The 19,465-nt window shown below is 34.0% G+C and overlaps 3 protein-coding genes across 4 annotated transcripts; 1 reads left to right on the top strand and 2 right to left on the bottom strand.

Annotated features, from left to right (window-relative positions):
- Positions 1–143: 143 nt before the first annotated feature.
- Positions 144–15,526, bottom strand: LOC100883025 (uncharacterized). Its single transcript, XM_076537574.1, has 13 exons — positions 15,119–15,526; positions 14,280–14,394; positions 13,686–13,867; positions 13,249–13,511; positions 12,942–13,137; positions 12,541–12,830; positions 12,064–12,464; positions 11,843–11,988; positions 11,439–11,776; positions 11,220–11,354; positions 10,572–10,753; positions 10,357–10,511; positions 144–9,262 (listed from the first exon to the last, which is right to left on the bottom strand). Exons 2-13 carry the CDS (start codon positions 14,356–14,358, stop codon positions 8,375–8,377), a joined length of 3,255 nt encoding a protein of 1,084 aa, XP_076393689.1. The 5' UTR covers positions 14,359–14,394; positions 15,119–15,526; the 3' UTR covers positions 144–8,374.
- Positions 15,527–15,604: 78 nt separating this feature from the next.
- Positions 15,605–17,339, top strand: LOC100882915 (rhodanese domain-containing protein CG4456). Of its 2 annotated transcripts, none has more exons than XM_012283346.2 (5): positions 15,605–15,930; positions 16,015–16,336; positions 16,550–16,753; positions 16,822–16,984; positions 17,061–17,339. In XM_012283346.2, exons 2-5 carry the CDS (start codon positions 16,183–16,185, stop codon positions 17,113–17,115), a joined length of 576 nt encoding a protein of 191 aa, XP_012138736.1. In that variant the 5' UTR covers positions 15,605–15,930; positions 16,015–16,182; the 3' UTR covers positions 17,116–17,339. The 2 variants fall into 2 exon arrangements, with proteins under 2 accessions (XP_012138736.1, XP_076393691.1); XM_076537576.1 differs by having other exon boundaries at positions 15,608–15,930; positions 16,015–16,120.
- Positions 17,141–18,422, bottom strand: LOC100882803 (uncharacterized). The gene is made up of 4 exons (XM_003702420.3): positions 18,281–18,422; positions 18,090–18,174; positions 17,610–17,998; positions 17,141–17,517 (listed from the first exon to the last, which is right to left on the bottom strand). The coding sequence occupies exons 1-4, from the start codon at positions 18,382–18,384 to the stop codon at positions 17,340–17,342; spliced, it is 756 nt and encodes a 251-aa protein (XP_003702468.2). The 5' UTR covers positions 18,385–18,422; the 3' UTR covers positions 17,141–17,339.
- Positions 18,423–19,465: the final 1,043 nt, after the last annotated feature.

Below are 19,465 nucleotides of genomic sequence, written 5' to 3'. Positions count from 1 at the left end.
CAACTAAATTTCTAAATACGAAAATTTGAAAATTTCATAATTGCCAACCTTGAAAATTTAAAAAATTGATTCAATCAGATAAAATAATACAATTTTTCTCCATCGTAATCACTAAGAAATACAAAAATAAAATACAAACTGTGTATACGAGTAAAATTTTTATTTCGAATTTCTACAAAAGATATCCTATATTCGCCTTCAATTTCAACACAAATTTGAGATGTTCGTAGCACAGAGTACATTCAAAGAATCCTTAGTTTGTGTCAAATTGCATCGTAGGCATGCTGGTACGTCGCTGTTTTATAATACAATTGAATTTTAATAAAATAGAATAAATTACCTACATTTTTATCAGTACCTACACGTCGATCTTTGTTAATCGTATAATTTTTGTATATTCTCTACTTTTTTAAAACGCCGTGTGCCCTTCAATTCTTCTGTTCTCCGTTACAAATGCATACACTTTCAAGAACACATCAAAAACTTACGCTTCAGGTTCGAAAAATTGAACGAGAAAATATCAATTTTCTTCACTCTGGTATATAAACATGGCTAGAGATCTCGCATTTTTAAAATATTGGGAAATCTTGATATTTTCCTGCGCTGGGGGCTCTGAAAGGGGAACTGGTATAATTTCAAGTTTTGTTGTAATGAAATAGTGTGCTTTTCTTGGTAAAATAATGTGAAGTTTCTGGGGAATTATAGAACGTGTTCTTAAGTAGACTTTTATGAGGAAAATGGCGATATATGAAAAGGAAGTTTTGTTAAAACAAAAGTAGTGAAGATTGAAAACTGGAAAATTTTCAGCTTTTCAGGTGTTTAAATTTTTTAATTTTTATATTAGCAAAATTAGAATTTATTAATTTTTCAATTTTTCAATTTTCAAATTAAGAATTTATAAATTTTCAAATTTTCAAATTTAGAATTTATAAATTTTCAAATTTTCAAATTTAGAATTTATAAATTTTTAATTTTGAAATTTTCAAATTTTGAAAATTCCAAATTTCTAAAAGATTAAAATTCCAAATTTCCAACTACTTCACTTTCTATATTTCTAAATTAGTCTACCAAAATTCCTAATTTCTCAAATTTGTAATTCTGTAACTCTCAAATTTACAAATTCCAAAATTTAGAATTTCCTAAACTATCATATTTTCCACATTTACAAATTTTTCAAATTTTTAAATTCCTAAACTTGTAACTTTCCAAATTTATTCTCAAATGCCCAAATTCTGAAATTTCTACATTTTCAAATTTCCATGTCAATCAAAAATCCAAATGTTCAAATTACATTCTGTTATATCAAATCCTCGCTCTATATCGCCATTTTCCTAATAAAGTCTCAGTACCACACTGCAGTAACTGTCAAGAAATTTGTTAAAAATTGTTCAAATTAAATCTTTCAGCAAATCTGTTATATCACATCCTCGCTCTATATCGCCGTTTTCTTAATGAAGTTTCAGTACCACACTGCAATAACTGTCAACAAATTTGTTAAAAATTGTTCAAATTAAATCTTTCAGCAAATCTGTTATATCAAATCCTCGCTCTATATCGCCGTTTTCCTAACAAAGTCTCAGTACCACACTCACTGCAACTTTCAACAAATTAATAATAACAGATTCGTATCCGCTCAAAATAACATCATATCTATCTATAATAATGCATATCCCCAATCAGGACTTTATCCAGCAAGTAAATATCAAGACTCCGCAGTACATGAAAGTACACCCCACAGAGTGTCCCCCATCTTACACCATAATTAGGACCCTACATTCTAAACAGAAGCTGGTCACTAAATGCTCGCCTGAACGAAATAAATTTCATAGAAAATTCACCCTATACAATACAAATTAACACAAAAAGAAAAACGAAAACAAATAAATACGCTAAATTATATTAAAACATATCTGTCATTGTAAATCGTAGTGTATGCGTGTGTGTATATGTGTGACATTCTAACGCTTTGGCATTCTATTATTTTTATATATTTTTTTTATCGTTTTCCATCTTTTTTAATATAAGGCAAAAACGAATGGTTCGTTGGAGAATTTCCGATGTCTCTCCGAGGAGACAATAACGTTACACGCGTGAAGAGACGCGACTTTGTTTCCCCTCTTTTTGTCCGTTCTTCCATTCTTTCGTTCTTTTTCAACGGACCACGTACCCGTACCATTCATCGAACGGATTATAGAATGCTAATGAAATTTCCGCTATATTTACCGCGAACGTCCCTGTAGCATCGAAGGAACTGGTAACGTGAACAATACACGTTTTATCGTGTCGGTTCGTGTGCGTGCGTCTGCCATCTTTTGAACCGTATGCAAAAGTGCGTACCGCAGACAGGTACGAAAGGGAGAGAAATGAAATAGATAAGGACACGGAGGCGAGAATACAGATATAGTAGCAAAATCGCGGGAAGGAAATCTGTTTTCGTATTTTTGTTCAGTCTTATAAGAAAAACGTACCTACATCTAATTATTATCCATGAAAGTTACTTTTGCTTGCCATTTTACGTCTTAATGGTCGCGCGATTATCGATGATCTCGAACGATCGAACAGATGTTCTTGTATCAAAAGTATACAAATTGTACGTTATACGTTTTGGTCGATTTTGAGGAGAGTTCCGTTCGATCGCTGCCTAATTTTGCTGTCGTGTTGAACGTGAGTGGGAAAAACACTGAAAAATACGGTGTGTAAATGTTCTCTAACCTTGTATGGTGAACGCAGTGATATAGCGTGGTTGTAAATATCGGGGGTAATTGTAGAGATAACGATGAAATATAACGGGTAAAGTGACTGCAGTCACTTTTGGGGTTTGGGGATTTGGAGATTTTGGGATTTTGGGATTTTGGGATTTTGGGATTTTGGGATTTTGGGATTTTGGGATTTTGGGATTTTGGGATTTTGGGATTTTGGGATTTTGGGATTTTGGGATTTTGGGATTTTGGGATTTTGGGATTTGGGGATTTGGGGATTTTGGAATTTGGGGATTTTGGGATATGGGGAATTTTAGGATGTGGCAGTTTTGGGATATGGGGATTTGGAAATATGGGAATTTTGGGATATGAGGATTTTGGAATTTGGGAATTTGGAGATTCTAGGATATAGGAATTTGGAGATTTAGGGATATAGGAATTTAGAGATATAGGAAGTTAGGGATATAGCAATTTAGGAATATAGGAATTAAGGAATATAGCAATTTAGGGATACAGGAATTTAGAGATATAGGAATTTAGGGATATAGCAATTTAGGGATACAGGAATTTAGGGATATTGGAATTTAGAGATATAGGAATTTAGGGATATAGGAATATAGAGATATAGCAATTTAGGTATATAGCAATTTAGGGACATAGCAATTTAGGGATATAGCAATTGAGGGATGTAACAATTTAGGGATATAGGGATATAGAAATATAAAATTTGGAGATTTTGAAATTTAGAAATATTTTAAGTTATGGGTACTGCAATCTAGGGATATTAGTCTAGTGATATATTAAGATATAGGAATATAGGGTTATAGAGATATAGAAATATAAAATTTGGAGATTTAGAAATTTAGACATATTTTAAGTTATGGGTACTGCAATCTAGTGATATTAGTCTAGTGATATATTAGGATATAGGAATATAGGGTTATAGAAATATGGAATTATAGGGATATAGAAATGTAAAATTTGGATATTTAGAAATTTAGGAATATTTTAAGTTATGGGTACTGAAATATAGGGATATTAGTCTAGTGTAACATTGAGATACTAGAACCTTTTTAACCAACTTCGAAAAAGGAGGAGGTTACTCAATTCGATCAGTATATTTTTCACCAACAGAAATCTAAATCTGGAAATATCAATATTAATATTCTATTGATATTATATTAATAATAATTGCTAAAAGTTTTTATTAATAATATAATATTAATATAATATTTTTAATGATATTGATATTATATTTTTAATAACATTTTTAACCATTATTATTAATATAATATCAACATAATATTATTAAATATTAAATATATTATTATAATATTAATAAATGTTATATAATTACTAATAATATTAATATCATATTTCCCTATTATTTCTATTTAGAAATATTTGAATTTAGAAGTATTTAAATCTAGTTATATAGGAATTTAGATATTCGAATCTAGGGATATTGGTGTTCATTACATACCTAGGAATCTAGTGAATTTTGGAAAATATAAACTGTCATATAAACTCTCATATAAACTCTCGTATAAACTTTATAATATAAATATTTGCAAACCATTTCTTTTCAGCAATTAAAAAAGTTACTAAACAAAAATGTTATCTAAGATGCGTTTTTTACAAATCGACGTAACTTACAACCACGCTATATTTCTGCGTCTACTGTACACTGCACAAGTATCAAACGGAGTTACAATATCGTTAACATTTTTCGTGACATAAGCTAAAGTGCATTCATTTCAGCGTAACACAAAAGGATTTCGAACACCTCTAAAAATCTTAAAAAAAAAAAGAGCTAAATTCTCGCGATATTTTCCTCGCTACAGCCACATAAGCCAATATATTTAAAAATGAAGCATATTGTACAATTACGATAAAAATGTTTAAAGCTATCGTATTAGAAATGTATAAAACGCAGGCTTTCGTGGCTGACTATATCATTACATTGCGTTTATAATTTCTATTAAGTTACACGAATAAACCGTACAATCGTTATTTCTCTCGGCTCGAGAAAGAAGAGAAAAAAAGAATCGCCGAATCGAGACACGTACACACGAAAATGCAATTATATATAAAATACCATACACGTCTACAAAACTACTCGAATCCCTGGTTGTGCATCCAGGACAATTGAATTTCGTTCAATTCTATCCCCGATGGCTCTGCTTTTCCGTCGAAAAGCGAAACCGATTTCTTTGTACCTTTAGCAGCGTTTCCTGGCGGAAACGGCTTCAAAGGTACACGTATTACAAAGAGTTCTCTCATAAGGCACGCCACAGAAATACAATACTCTCGCCAGTTAGAGTAAATATACAAAATTGAATATTCAAAAGAAAAAAGTTCCGATCGTCAAAGTTCCTGAACATTCTCTCTCTCTCACTCTCCCTCTCTCGCTCTCTCTTATTCTAGTTGTACCGATCGTCACGCAGTCTTCAACAAGGCACTTCTTTTCTTGTTTGTTTAATTCTCTGCGAATACACGAGATGTGTTTAAAAGCTGCGATGTTCGGAAATGTAGGCACGAAACAAGAGGAAAACAGTTCCATTTCATAACAAAAGTTACTTTGGTAATGACTAGGTCATGCACTATCGCTACGATATACCGTGTGTTTGTGTGTCTGTGTGTGTCTTCACTAATATGTCATGCGATTGGCTTGGCTTCCGAGAACGATAGCGAAGGAAAAAAAACTAGACGTCTCGTTATTATGGCTATTTCACGCGTCGAGCGAGGGTGCGTTTACAATTAATTCGACAGCATTCAATTCGATGACGTTTGATTAAATGTATTTTGATTGGGGGTTTCGAGTCGACGTTAAGCGATTAATTTTGTACGGATCGATTTTGCGAGATTCAATTCCACAAGGTTCAATTCCACAAGGTTCAATTCTACGCGATTCAATTTTGGATGGTTCAATTCTATATTCAAGTCCACAGAGTTCAACTCTACGTAATTCGATCTCACAGGACTTAATTCTACATGGTTTAATTCTATGTGATTCAATTTCTCGAAATTCAATTCTACTTCACTCATTTTCACATAGTTCAATTTTACACAGTTCAATTCTACGGAGTTCAATTCCACAAAGTTAAATTCCACACGATTCAATTTTGAGCGATTCATTCCATAGAATTGAAGTCTACGGATTTCAAGTCGACGTAATTGAATTCCAAAAGATTCAATTCCACACGGTTTAATTCTACGTCATTCAATTTCCCGAAATTCAATTCTACTTGACTCAATTTCATATAGTTCAATTCCACAAGGTCCAATTCTGGACGATTCAATTCCATAGAATTGAAGACTACGAATTTCAATTCTACGCAATTCAACCTCACAAAATTCAATTCTACAAGGTTTAATTCTACGTGATTTAATTTCCCGCAATTCAATTCTACTTGACATAATTTTACATAGTTCAATCCTACGCGATTCAATTCTACGCGGTTGTAATCCCACAGATTCAATTCTACACGGTTTAATTCAATTCTACTTGACTTGATTCCACATAGTTCAATTCTATGCAATTCAATTCTATGCGATTCAATCTCACAGAATTCTACATAATTTAATTTTGTGTAATTCAATTCGACATGATTAATTCTATGCAATTCAATTTTACACGGTTTTCAATTCTACACGATTCAATTCCGGAAAATTCAAATTTATACAATTCTATTCCTCGAGATTCATGGTTCGATCCTATACAATTTAATTTTACGCAGTTCATTTTCATATAATTTAATTTCAATTTCAATTCTATTACCTAATTCCATTTTACGCGATTCAAACTGACATTATACAACTGGACTTGTATGTGACTTCCATTGACATTCAATTTTCGTCGACGTAAATCAATTATTCGAGGCGCTTCAATTCATCTTACTAGAGAACTGCACGTCTTTTTTCTGAACACTGATTTCACTCAACATTACAGGTTTATAGCGGACATCACTATTTTACATGATTATAATACACAACTTTTCAAAATAAGAAAGAAATTGTATATAAAATTTTGTTAACATATGTTTAATTATGAAAAATAGAAAACCATAAATGCAGAGTGGCATAGTGTAAAAATATGGAAATTATAAAATTAAAGGTTTCAAGTTGAAAACTTCTGGTAGTGCAAGTCTTTCTTTGAATTTTTCTACCCTTTTTTCAAAAAAAATAAATTAAAAAATTTGCAATATCACTACATTTTATGATGCGTTATGATTTTACAAAATTCCTATTATTCTTGCTATCCACAATAATCATGCAAAATGTAACTACAGTCAATGTTCCTAAGACCATGCACTGCCCTAGAGGACACTTAAATGCTTAATTTAAATATGACAAACATTTTTTTACATTCAGCTATTTAATATTTTAAATAATTTACTTAATTGTTTATTCTAAACGCACCCTCACGCAATACACGTACACTCAAGTGCAACGTAGATTTCCTTTCATTTAGGAAAGCATAGGAGAAAAAAAATCTAGGTTGGAATATCCCTAGGATCTCTCAGAGTTTTACTTCACCACTCTTTGAGTTTTAGGCTTTCCCAAAATTCAACTATTTCTATATTTACTTTTAAATAAAGACTTTCCTCTGTTAGCCGCTCCACACTATTGCATACACACAACACTGCACATGCTTTAATTAAATAAAATTGAACAATAAATACATTTTTCAATAAAACTTTCATAAAATATGATTAAATAAAATACAGGGTGTTCCAATAAAATATACACACTGTGTAATAATTTAATAAATAAAGTAAAATAGAAGTTAAATTGAAATGGTGTTGACTATCTTAAAATCATAAACACTCAAAATGACCACTATTAACATTAATGTGTTGATATATCTACTATATTTACCATTTTAGTATGTTTAATAATGTTTACTACCATTTTTTTCTTATCAAGTTTACTATCATCTTATATACATACTTAAAAGGTATATCTTTTATTAGCACACCCTATACATCTTATTCAGACTTCCATTTTAAATAACTAATAAAATATTCGTTGCTGAAAAGGTTATATGAAAAGTCTCATCATGTAGTTTCAATTTTGGAAGAACCTAGGCAAAACCTGAGAACCTAGAGATAATCTAAGAACTCAACATATTCCTCTCCTAACCTCCCCTTAAACTAAGGCAAACCTAAATTGCCTGAGATTGTACATTAGGACTCTATCGAACTATCAAAAAAATAAAGCAAACGCGCTCGAAGCTGATCCCCTCACTATAGATCTTGCATCGTTCATCGCTCGCAAGCGTTTCACGCTATCCTGCCCTGTTTCTCCAAGATCCACCTCGGAACAACGTTGTAGCGTTGAGCATAACCCGGAAGAGAAACTAAATAACGATAGAACAAGTATAGTTCGCGCGTCACAACATGAGCCCCGGTCAAACAATAATAAAGTTGCAGCTTTAGCGAACATTCCTCAAATTGGTTCCAGCTGTGACAGTCAGATCGAAAAACAAGGTTGCTCCACCAGAGTTCATCTTGTGACGCACAGTATGCATAAAAAAGAAAGAACAAACGATTCAATCCCTACGCGTGGAAGATAAGATACGGAAAACAGTAGTATATCTTTCCTTCGGAAGATCGTCGCTTCGAGGAACGCTTTAAAACCGGGAAGACTAACAACCCCGTTCGTGGCGAAAATTAAAACTGGATGCGATAATTGCTAGGACGCGGTATTGATCTCGCTTTCGAAGGCGGCAACGAGGAGGTGGACGCTTCGCTGCTGGCGGTTCCTCCTGAGTCGCGTCCTCCGCTCTTGCTGCTGACGGTGCTTCCGGTGCTCTGCCCGCGAGAGCCTGTCTGCTTCCTCAGGGTGCCCTCGCTGAGACGACCGTACTCCCCGATACGACGAGACGGCGGCGGAATCAGCGAACGGCTCTGGGTCTCCCTGAGCTTCGTCTCCGAGCCGGACGGTTGTTTCTTGCGGACGTTCTCCGCCTGCAGACGCTCGTACTCGTGGCCAGCTGTAGGCTTCTTCAGCGAGCTGGCAACCAACGGCTCCGAGCCGGACGACTTCTTTCGACGCTGGGTCTTCGTGTCAAATCTGCCGTAGTCGATGGTGCAGTTGCTGGGTACCTTGATGCTCGCCGCGGTATCCAGAGCTGGACCCGGGTCCGACTTCTTGCGGGTCTCCGTGTCGCTCAGACGACAGTAACGGGAGCCTGTCGTCTTCAGGTTCTTCGGCGGCCGCGGTAACGAGCTGGGCGGAAGACTACCTGCACGGCGTGGCTCTCCCTCCTGCATCCTTTGCCTCTGCGAGCTTCTTCCCTGCTTCTCCAGCAGCATCATGTCCTCCGGCTTACCGTCCGACAGTCTCGACACGGTACCCTTCAGCCGGGAGGATGCACTCGAGAACTCCATGATACCTGGCGACACCTCGCCTCCGGAATCGTCCAGCAGGCGACTCTTGCTCGAGGCAGTGCTCGAGGTACCTGTACTATCTACACCCGCCAATAATGGCTTGGGTATTTTTCCTTTTCGCGACGCAGTGCCTGGATTAGAGAATCCTGGAAAACAGCAAAGTGCCCGCTGAAACAAGAGAAAAAAACACACCCGTTTTGGAGAGGAGACCCGGGACCTGGAAATGGGTTAGTGCTCGCCACAACAGCGCATGCACACTCTGGGATCACAAGGGATAGGTAAGCTGGGCGTGGGTTAGTTTGGAGCAAAGGAACAGGTATATGCTGTTTTTCTTTTCTGGTTTCATTTCTTTCCTTTAGGGATTAAACATTGCATAACATTGTTGTTATATGGTTAATTATAAAACAAAGTCAATGGCACACAAGAATTTGTATTAGTTGACAAATACAGTTTACTGTATTTGAATTTCAGAAAATGAATACAGAATAGCATCGTTTATGTATTATGGAAGTAGGAGATGAGATAGTTGATCATACGTTTTCATATTTATTTTTGAATTAATACTTCCCATATGCCGGATTAACAATTACAGACTACAGATTTTATGTTGTAAAACATAACCTTGAAGATTTATTATTTACATACTTAACATCTCTGTGATCACATGTGCTTTCTAACCAACTATCTCCTCTTCCCTATTGTTTCAAAGCAGAGTTTGCTTTTCATTTGCATCCGAATATAATTCAGAAAATCTTCAGATTTTGTAAGAATTGCTTAGCAGAAAATAAAAAGCTTACTCCATTCCTTGATAAAGCAAAATAAAAAAGAAGTACAAAATACAAAATCAATTGAGACACACGTTATGCAAATATTGACAACCAAAAACACAAGATATAAATAGTTGATGTGTCATACCATGTATTTATTATAATTTAAAACCATTCAAACAATGAATCCAAATCTTGCACAAAACGTTTAAAAACACATCAACTGTCTTCACTTACATGACAAAACTCAAATATAACATTTGAATACCTTTGACAATGTGTATTTTCATAGTCCTGTAGCTATGAAGCTAAAGAATATAATCGGCGAAAAAATTAAGATACTAATACGTAAAAACAAAAGACCTCTATAAAATGTAAAAGATTAAACATAAAACAGATTTTGAACTGTTTCACAAAATTATTATAAGAAACTGATTTCAATCGCGACGATTTTCGCGTGTATAAAATTTATACATTTACTTGGACGTTGCATACCTTACTAAGTAGCTGGGAATCTAGTTCTTTTAACTGATCGTCGAGACTTTTATTCGTCTGTTCGAAACTGCCCTGCTTCCTGTATTTGTAGCTGTCGGTGACACCATACGAGCCGGTACTTCCATAACCACTGCCTCCTCCTAATACACTGCTCACTTTAAATACAATAATATTGTTATTTTAAAATTCATTGTTTTAAAGTGTAATTTACTTACCGAGTTCTGGCGTGGTTGTTAATGCGGTATGATGATCCGCTGACGTACTTGAATGAGACGAGTGAGCAGCAGGGTAGCTACCTACACCGCTACTGCTGCTACTATCTTTGTCGTATGTATGCTTCTGAAGAACTCTGATCATTGCATCCCTTTCGGCTAATTTTGATTCTAGATCTTTCATCCTGTATAAAATAAACAAGATTAGCTCAATCATGTTATAATTCAGTAATAGATTAGGTGCCTACCAAATGTCTGAAACTTGGATTTAGGATTAGGACCTAGGATTTAGAGTCTCAAGACCTGGAAGAAGTCTAAGTAGAGTTTAGGATCTAAATGAAGCCTAAGGGATCTAAAAGGAGCCTATAAAATATCTAGTTGAAGAACCAAGAGATACCTAGGATCTAGTCTAGTAACAGGGACATCACTGCTCTACTTGATACGCAACTTGGATTTAGGACTAGGACCTTGGACTTAGAGAGAGTCTCAAGAACTGGAAGAAGCTTAAGTAGAGTTTAGGATTTAAATGAAGCCTAAGGGGATCTAAAAGGAGCCTATAAAATATTTAGTACAGGTGCTGGAGAGCCAAGAGATACCTAGGATCTAATAACAGGGATATCACTGTTCTTGATACGTGTAATTCGTACAAACCTAGATTCAAGATCAGCCAATTTTTTCTGTGCAGCATGCACCTCGTCCATATGTCGCATTTTCTCGGAGCGTGCTTCAGCAATTAGTTTCTCGGCATCTTGGCTCGTTTTTTCTAACGCAGCTATCTTCGCATCCCTGTTCAAAATAACGTATTATAATCCATGTCAAAATTATATTATGTATAATCCATGATAAAATTATTAGTATGTAGAAACATACTTTGGTAGACTAGCTGCGTCAATTGCAGCCTGTCTCAACGCGCTCTCTTCGAGATAACGTTGTTCCCATTTCGCAACATCGCCCTCGAGTGACATAATTTTTTCGTCTCTTTCGCGTATTCTTCGTTTCAATTCTGCGATCGTTTCTCCATTGGACGATTGTTCATTACCATTGACACCACCCCCGCCTCCGCCACCGCCACCTTCTCTTAATTCTCGTTCTAATTGACCTCTCAACTGTCGTTCTGTCTCTTCTCTTCTGTCACTGGACGCTTGAAGAGAAGACAGAGCTCGTTGAAGTTGGCCCACTCTTTCTACGTATACTTGTTTCTTACGACACTGTAAAGAATTGTAAACAGTGTTACTGAATTATGAATATTAAATTCTCGGATATAGGCAACTAACCTCTTCTTCAAGACGCACGACGTTCCCCTGCGCATTAGTGAGAGCAGTGTCTAAAATGTCTATGTGCGTACGTTGTTCTTGTAATGTCGCTCGTTGCGCTGCTAGTTCGATTTCTTGTCTTTCTTTCGCTGCGGCTAATTCTTTGTCTGAAATTAAAATAACAATTATGTGATAATACTCTCTTAGACATTCAATTTTTGTTCAACTATAATAAAACATACTTTGTGTAATCAATTGTCCAATTAACAATTCCCGTTGAGTCAATTCCTTTCTCATAGATTCCACAATTGGTGGACTATCGGTACGCGCTGATAATAGATCTATTTGATCTCTCAATGCTCGATTTAATTCGGTCAACCGTCTGCAGTCGTTTTGCAGCCTTAATCTGGCAGCTCGTTCCAATTTTTCTCTTCGTTCGCTCGATGCCGCCAATTCTTCGTGAGCCCTATGCACCTTTGCTATTTCTTGTTCCAACTTTTGCGATTTAGCAACTTTGCTATAACACCGTTCTAATTCTAATTTTAAGGCACTGTTCTCTTGAATCACGATTTGAATCATTTCTGATGGTGGCCAAATTTCACCAGCTGCAGATTCTGTTTCCTCCCTACCTTTCGTTTGTGGTCTACGAAAATACGGGAAATAAAATATTATTTATAATAAGAAATAACTAACTTCAATAATCGTTTCAATTAAATCACCGTGGGGAAGTAGCTCGTAAATTGTAGTTATCGATATCGGGTTTGCCAATTCTGGATAAGTCAGGTTGTGATCTTGATAACGTTAATTTCTCCATTGGACCAAGGAGTCTGGACTTATTTTTTAATGGCAACAAAACAGACATGTATGACGGTGGTGGTCTATCTTCGGATTCACTGTCATTTTGTTTTCCTCTATCGCCATCTCTCACTCTCATATCGATATTTCCTCCATTATTTGTCAACTTACTATACGATGGTACTTTAACCTCTTTAGCAAGATGTTTTAATACCTGTTTATTTTAAGCGAAATAAAAAACGTTTGAATTAACAATCGGGTTTAAAATGATTTAACTACAAAAAAATTTGTTCCATACTTATAGCAATGCTAATATAATAATCACCTGTGACTGACTAAGGTAATCGTCTGGGATATCTGTAATTTCTTGACATCCTCCATTATTAGGTTGTTCATAAACATGATCTTCGTGAGATAGATTTGATAAAGATTGCATGGTAGGACTATTCGAATGTCCTTTTCCACTACCATCACAATATAAATAACCCACATCTCCATGTTCTCTCACCACACCTGACAATCTAGAATCAAATAATTAGTATTTATTAAACACCTGTAGAAAATATATCTTGCAAATATTTTTTATAATATACCAAAGTATGCAAAGTATAATAATTACTGATTTATATTACCTTCCAGATGGTATCCATGAACTGTCATCGTTAGCATTATGTATAATGAGTGTGTTGTACGAGCTCGTAGACACATCTAAGCTACTTCTATTTGAGCCCACACTGGTACGATTACTTAAATTGTCTTTCAAACTATTCCTATTAGAGCCATTGATACTATCTTTGAGGCTATTTCGATTAGAGCCATTCAAGTTCTCTTTCAGACTGTTTCTGTTTGATCCGTTTAAACTATCCTTCAAGCTGTTTCTGTTGAGCAGGTTACCCTAAATCACAATAAAAGAGTTTACATTCATTTTTTTGAATAATGTTTAGTATAAATTATAGTATCAAAAAATAATATGTAAGTATAACTTGTTATTAAACAAATTATTTTAATATACCAATTATTACTGAAGAAAAATAAAAGTTATTATTAATTAATAAGTGGTTATATTTACTTGTATATTTGGTATGTTTTCCTTATGACTGGAAGATCTAGACGGACTTTGTTGTTGATTTTCTTGACCCTGAGGCTCTTGACGTGCTGTATGCCTTATAACGTATCGATCTTCATTGGTTAAATTCTCGTTAGATGTCGAAACATCAGTTTCACTGCCACTTAAACTTTGTGGAAGACCACCTATCAGATACAAGTCATAAGAAAACTGTTAATTTCAAAAAGCATATCACACCCTTATGACAAAAGTCACACAACTCAAAGAAATTAAATGTGTGTTTACTTTCACCTGTTTATTGTTATTACTAGTATTATCATGATAAAGCACACTACAGAATACAGCACAGTGTCACATAAATCAGGATGATCACAATAACTGTTCTTTAAGAACCGAATTATGAAGATAAATAAATAAGATCCTCAAAATTGATCAAAGTGTTTCTATAACCTTCTCATAGTAATAAGTTAAAAATTACACTTATAGAGTTGTGTTACTTTTGCCACAAGTGTGTGATATGTAATTTTAATCTTCTATTTATATTGCTATTATATTGAAAGTAGTGTGAGGACATAGATTTTAGAATAATCTTTATACCTTGCATCGACAATTGCTTCCTTTGTATATTATTATTTGAAAATGGCAAGAATCTGCTACCTTGCTGTAGAGAACTCATTTTCCTATTTTCTCATTGATACCTTTTGTGTTTTATCTGAAAATGTAATGTTAATCATATATCGCAACTGACTAATTTTTAAGTGCACTACAATTTACAAATTTTACTTTATGAATGTAGTCTACTACGCGTACTTACATGTGCAACATTAAAGAATGAATAAAGTAAGATCTAGCAACAATTTTAAAAGGAAAACCAATGTGCAACATGTGTGCTTTCATTCAAATGTTCTTAAAAAGCATTTCAAGCAATATTTAAGAGCACTTCACCTCAAAATTTGTAAAGAAGAATGTTCACTCTACATCCCTAAATATCAAAAACCACTGGGAACATGAAACCTATTCATGCATTCTAGTTGACACTACGCGGCATTCAAAAACGAGAAACAGAGAAAGAATTACGAGTAGTCCGCGTCTGAGAGAGAGACGAGGATGTTATAGTAATGGTAAAGCAGAGCACTCTGACAGAGGTGTCAACACTCTGGAATGTTGATAATCCGGAGATATTGGATTTTTCGTTGATGCGTAACATTGTAGCGGGAAAGCATTCGAGGCCTTGCGAACACGATTCATCGGTGTACCGCAAATCTGAGAATATCGCTTTCGCACGAGATCCGAATATTTTTATAACTTGAAGTTGAAGGGTTGTATAAATAAACAAAAGAATAATCCTCGAAGTGCGTTTGACGAGGAGTTTTTTACAAGCCGCGTTATCGAAGCGCAAGTAGATGGTCCTAGCGGATAGTAGTCCGATTACTCACATTATACAAAGGTGCAAAAACGGGTCGAGTGTCGTAATTATTTCAATAAATTAGTACACTTTACTGCTCCACGCACGAGAAATAAAAATTGCTATAGTTCCCGCATTCCTCATCAGGGTGCGACGTATACGAAAGCGGGATACGCTCTTCCTGACTCTTCTAAACTTTCCCAACTTTTTTCTTCGCCTGTAGATGAATCACTAAAACGCAATGCACCCGGAATGTCATCTTTACATAGTTTTTTTACCCCATGTTACGACTGATACAGTAGTTCCTTTCTTTTTGGAAAATCTCATGGTTTTACATTTTATTCTTAAATAATAGGTTTATGTCAGGTTCATTGTCCGCACAAGATTCTTTATGATAGGCTTTTGTTTTATCGCAAAGTAGTTTTCTTTATGTTATTACTATTATTTTGAATGTATAATTATGTTCCAAGTAAGGTTACATCGTACAATGAATTTTACTACTGTATTTTTATATAAATAGTTAGGCCGTGTTCATTAGTGTAATTTAGCAGCAATGTTGCTATTAATATTTCAACAGTGTTGATATAAAGCATATTGTAATCAATTTCTAATAGTTTGATTATATGGTAGCAACAGATCGGGTAAAAAGCTCGATACAGTAAATATTATGATACTTGACAAAGTAGCAGCCTATTTTAAATATAGCGGCAGTGGTTTTCAAACTGTGCAAGGTACCCTCAAATGACTCGGTAGGGGTGCCCCGAAATAATTCAATACCGGGATTCCCAAAGGACAGGTTCTAACTTAATTTTAGATCAGTCATAAAATTATCTATTTTAAAAAGTGGGAATTCAAGTTATAACTTTATAACTTAAGAAATGTTTAATTTTGGATTTGTAAAGCTTGTGAGAAATATTCTGATTTTAGGTGCTGTAGAAAAATTGATACTCTAAGGGTGCTATCAACTAAGAAAGTTTGGGAGCCACTGACTTACAGTATCTTTACATACGTATATCAACTATAGTTCATTCAAGTAACTTGAAGATAACATTTATCAGTCTTTCAACAATTACAACACTTGCATACAGATCAAAAATGTCCAATACCCGACAATTAATCATGACATTTAACAAAATTCAACGGTTACCTAAACTTTTTAATCGTTTTAACATGCATCGTCATATCTCAACTGCATTTATTTATAATGAATTATTAACAACCGCATCGTGTAAAACATACTCTATACCTGGTAAACATATGTACAACATTGACACACTTATTAGTATACTGTATTTAGTAAGAGTGAATAAAAGTTCAACTGTTTTAATATATCCGAATGAAAGATATTAACACTTAACTTTAGATTCTCGTTAAATACTTTTAAAATTGTATATTGTTTCAATTAACATGTTTCATTAATGTATAATGCTGTTTAGAATATATTTGACGTGTTATTTTCTAGTACAATCAGCTTTGCACTTTTCAACTTCCATTGTTGTTAATAGTAATTCAGAAACCATGAGTGAAGGCAAAACAAGCACATTTAATCTTAATTACACTGACATTTTAGAAGCTCAAAAAGATGATAGTATTTTGATTATTGATGTTAGGGAGAAAGAGGAAATCGATGAAACTGGAAAGCTTCCAGGAAGTATTCATATACCAAGTGTGTTACAATATTTGAGCTTAATATTATTTGTCAAAACAGGAACTAATTATTAACTGTTTGTATAGTGGGAGAAGTTTCAAATACTTTGATGAATCTTTCTGAGCAGGATTTTAAAGAAAGGTTCGATAAAAAAAAGCCTTCAAAAGATACAAAGATTATACTAAGTTGTAGATCTGGGAAAAGAAGTGGTATAGTTCAAGAGGAACTACAAAAATTTGGATATGAAAAGTATTAACATAAACATAAGTTGATTATGAATCACTGTTTTCCATATTTCATTATTTAACACATGTTCATGTTTTAGTGCATACAATTACGTTGGTGGGTGGTTGGATTGGGAAAGTAATCAAAAGGTATAGATACATTGACAATTAATAATAGAACTTTATATACTCAAACATGTTTATTGCTAAACTATGGTTATTTTATAGAAACAATTGATTTTAATTAGTAACTTAAATATAATAAATTTTAATTAATATTTACATATACTTTAATACATGTATACATACATGTATATAATGTAATCAAGTCTGTATATACATTATATGATATTAAATGAAAATAATCCTTTTGTACAAAATCATTTGTTTTTCTGTTCCTGTGCCAACTTTTGATTAACCATTTCTCGAAATTGTCCCAAGATAAGATTCTCTCTTTTCTGTCGTTCCTCTTTACTGAACATAGCCAATGCTCGTTTCTCGTCAGCAGAATAAATCTGGTTCTCTTTACGAATACGAACAGCCTCCATTCGGCGATGCCTACAAACACACAAAAATATTAAAACATGTACTAAACTTCACTATGACCCAATCAATTTGTTTAAAATATAAGATATGTAAACATATGGTACCTGCTGCCACTCATAACATAGCCAACAGATTCATACGAGGCAATTTCCTCTGATGTAAGACCAATTTCACCTCTTCTAGGTATACGTTTTCCTTCCGCAACATACGCAGCCATAGCAGCACCTTCTCCTGGCAACAAAGCTTTTCCAAAATCTTTAGCAGACAATGTTACATGTGGTTTTTGAACTGGTCCTACTACACTTTCATCGCCACTGTCATCTGAACTCGATCCCTTCTTAACCTTTGCTTTGTCATTAACACCGTTCTTTTCTACCCATTCTAGTTCTTCAGATTCACTGTCAGAACTACTATCAGATTTCTTCTTCTTCTTTTTGCGTTTCTTCTTCTTTTCTTTCTTAGCCTTCTTTTCCTTTTTTAACTTTTTACTTTTCTAACATGACAAAAGTAAAAAGAAGTTATAAATTAAATGAATTTGGAGATAAAATTATTGTGGAAATGCATATTTAAAAAATATCAAAAACCTTTTTCTTCATCTCGTGTTTCCTTTTCCTGTCTCTTGTCACAATACTGTCTTTATATTTGCTAAGCTCCTCATCTTCGTCGGAGCTATATTAAATAGGTAATAAGGATGTATTTAAAATCATTAGTATTAAGTAACGAGGTAAGTAATTAAAATATAAATGAGTAAGAACTAAATGAAGTAATTTCTTACTCTTCAATTCGCGTCGGGGATTTACCCCAAATTCTGTCAACTCCACATAACCCAATTTGTTCTCTATCACGTCTTCGCGCATCCATCGTCAAATTCTTTTTCATTGTTTATATTTTACCACAGATGAAGTATAGGATAGAGCACTCATGCAATTATTGTTTGATCACATCTGAAATACCAACATTGTCGAAAACGTCATTCTCTGTAGTTGACTCGTGCGTTCTTTACGTTTCAAAAGAGGTAATTGCAGGAATGTCAGCATATTACTTATTTTATTGATACACTAAATTTGTGTACATAAATAATTAGCTTTGAAAGTATTTTGAGAGTTTTATTTTGATTAAGTTCACAAAATAAAAATTTCTTAAGCGTTAAGTCATGATTTTTAAGGGGTATTATTTCAAATTTGGTTTCATTTCATATTTACCGCTATTAGATGGCGTCACGTGTACCGTTTTGAACCGAATTCTACAAAAATTGATTTTCTGGATTTATTAGCCATCTAAACGCATCAAACCCGAATAGAAATTTGTTTCTAAAGGCCTCAGGAACCATACTACGTCGTCAAAGTGCCGAAATATTCATTTTTTTATTTTCCTTATATGCGTGTTCGGACCCTCATTTTTTAGGTTTAGTTCAGCTGTTTCGTCGCTAGATGGCGCCACGCTTTTTGTCCATAAAATGACGTTTTTCTTATTTTCGTTTGTCACGCTTTTAGCACATTATGAAAACAACGTTTAGATTTAATGAGATCGTAGAATATTATATTTGATCTAACAAAACGAAAAGGTCGCAAATTTTGAAGAATACTGCAATTTTTTATTTCAATAATTTTACTGTCCGCTGCTATGTGACAGTAGTGGTATTTGCGCGCGCAAATTTAAATGTTAAAAACGTGTGATGGTAGATTTTCACATATTTTCAAAATATTTTTCTTCTAAATTATTTATTTTGTAGCAGACTATTAATTTTAAACTATTATATTTTAAAAAAATTAAATTACGTTACTTTAATTTGTAATGCAAATGTGTATGTAACATTAAATTGCAAAATAAGTGTTTTTTATATAAATTTAATGCTAAAATAAACTAATTAGAATTTTTATGTAGTTCTTAAAGTTATCTGTATAAAATATAAAGTATACCAACAGTTATTGATAAGAAATTATTATTCATGTCAGCGCGC

Source organism: Megachile rotundata, chromosome 11, assembly GCF_050947335.1.
Source record: "Megachile rotundata isolate GNS110a chromosome 11, iyMegRotu1, whole genome shotgun sequence".
Lineage (NCBI taxonomy): Eukaryota > Metazoa > Arthropoda > Insecta > Hymenoptera > Megachilidae > Megachile > Megachile rotundata.
Note: the sequence above shows the minus strand (reverse complement) of the source record. Positions and strands in the feature narration are given on the sequence as shown.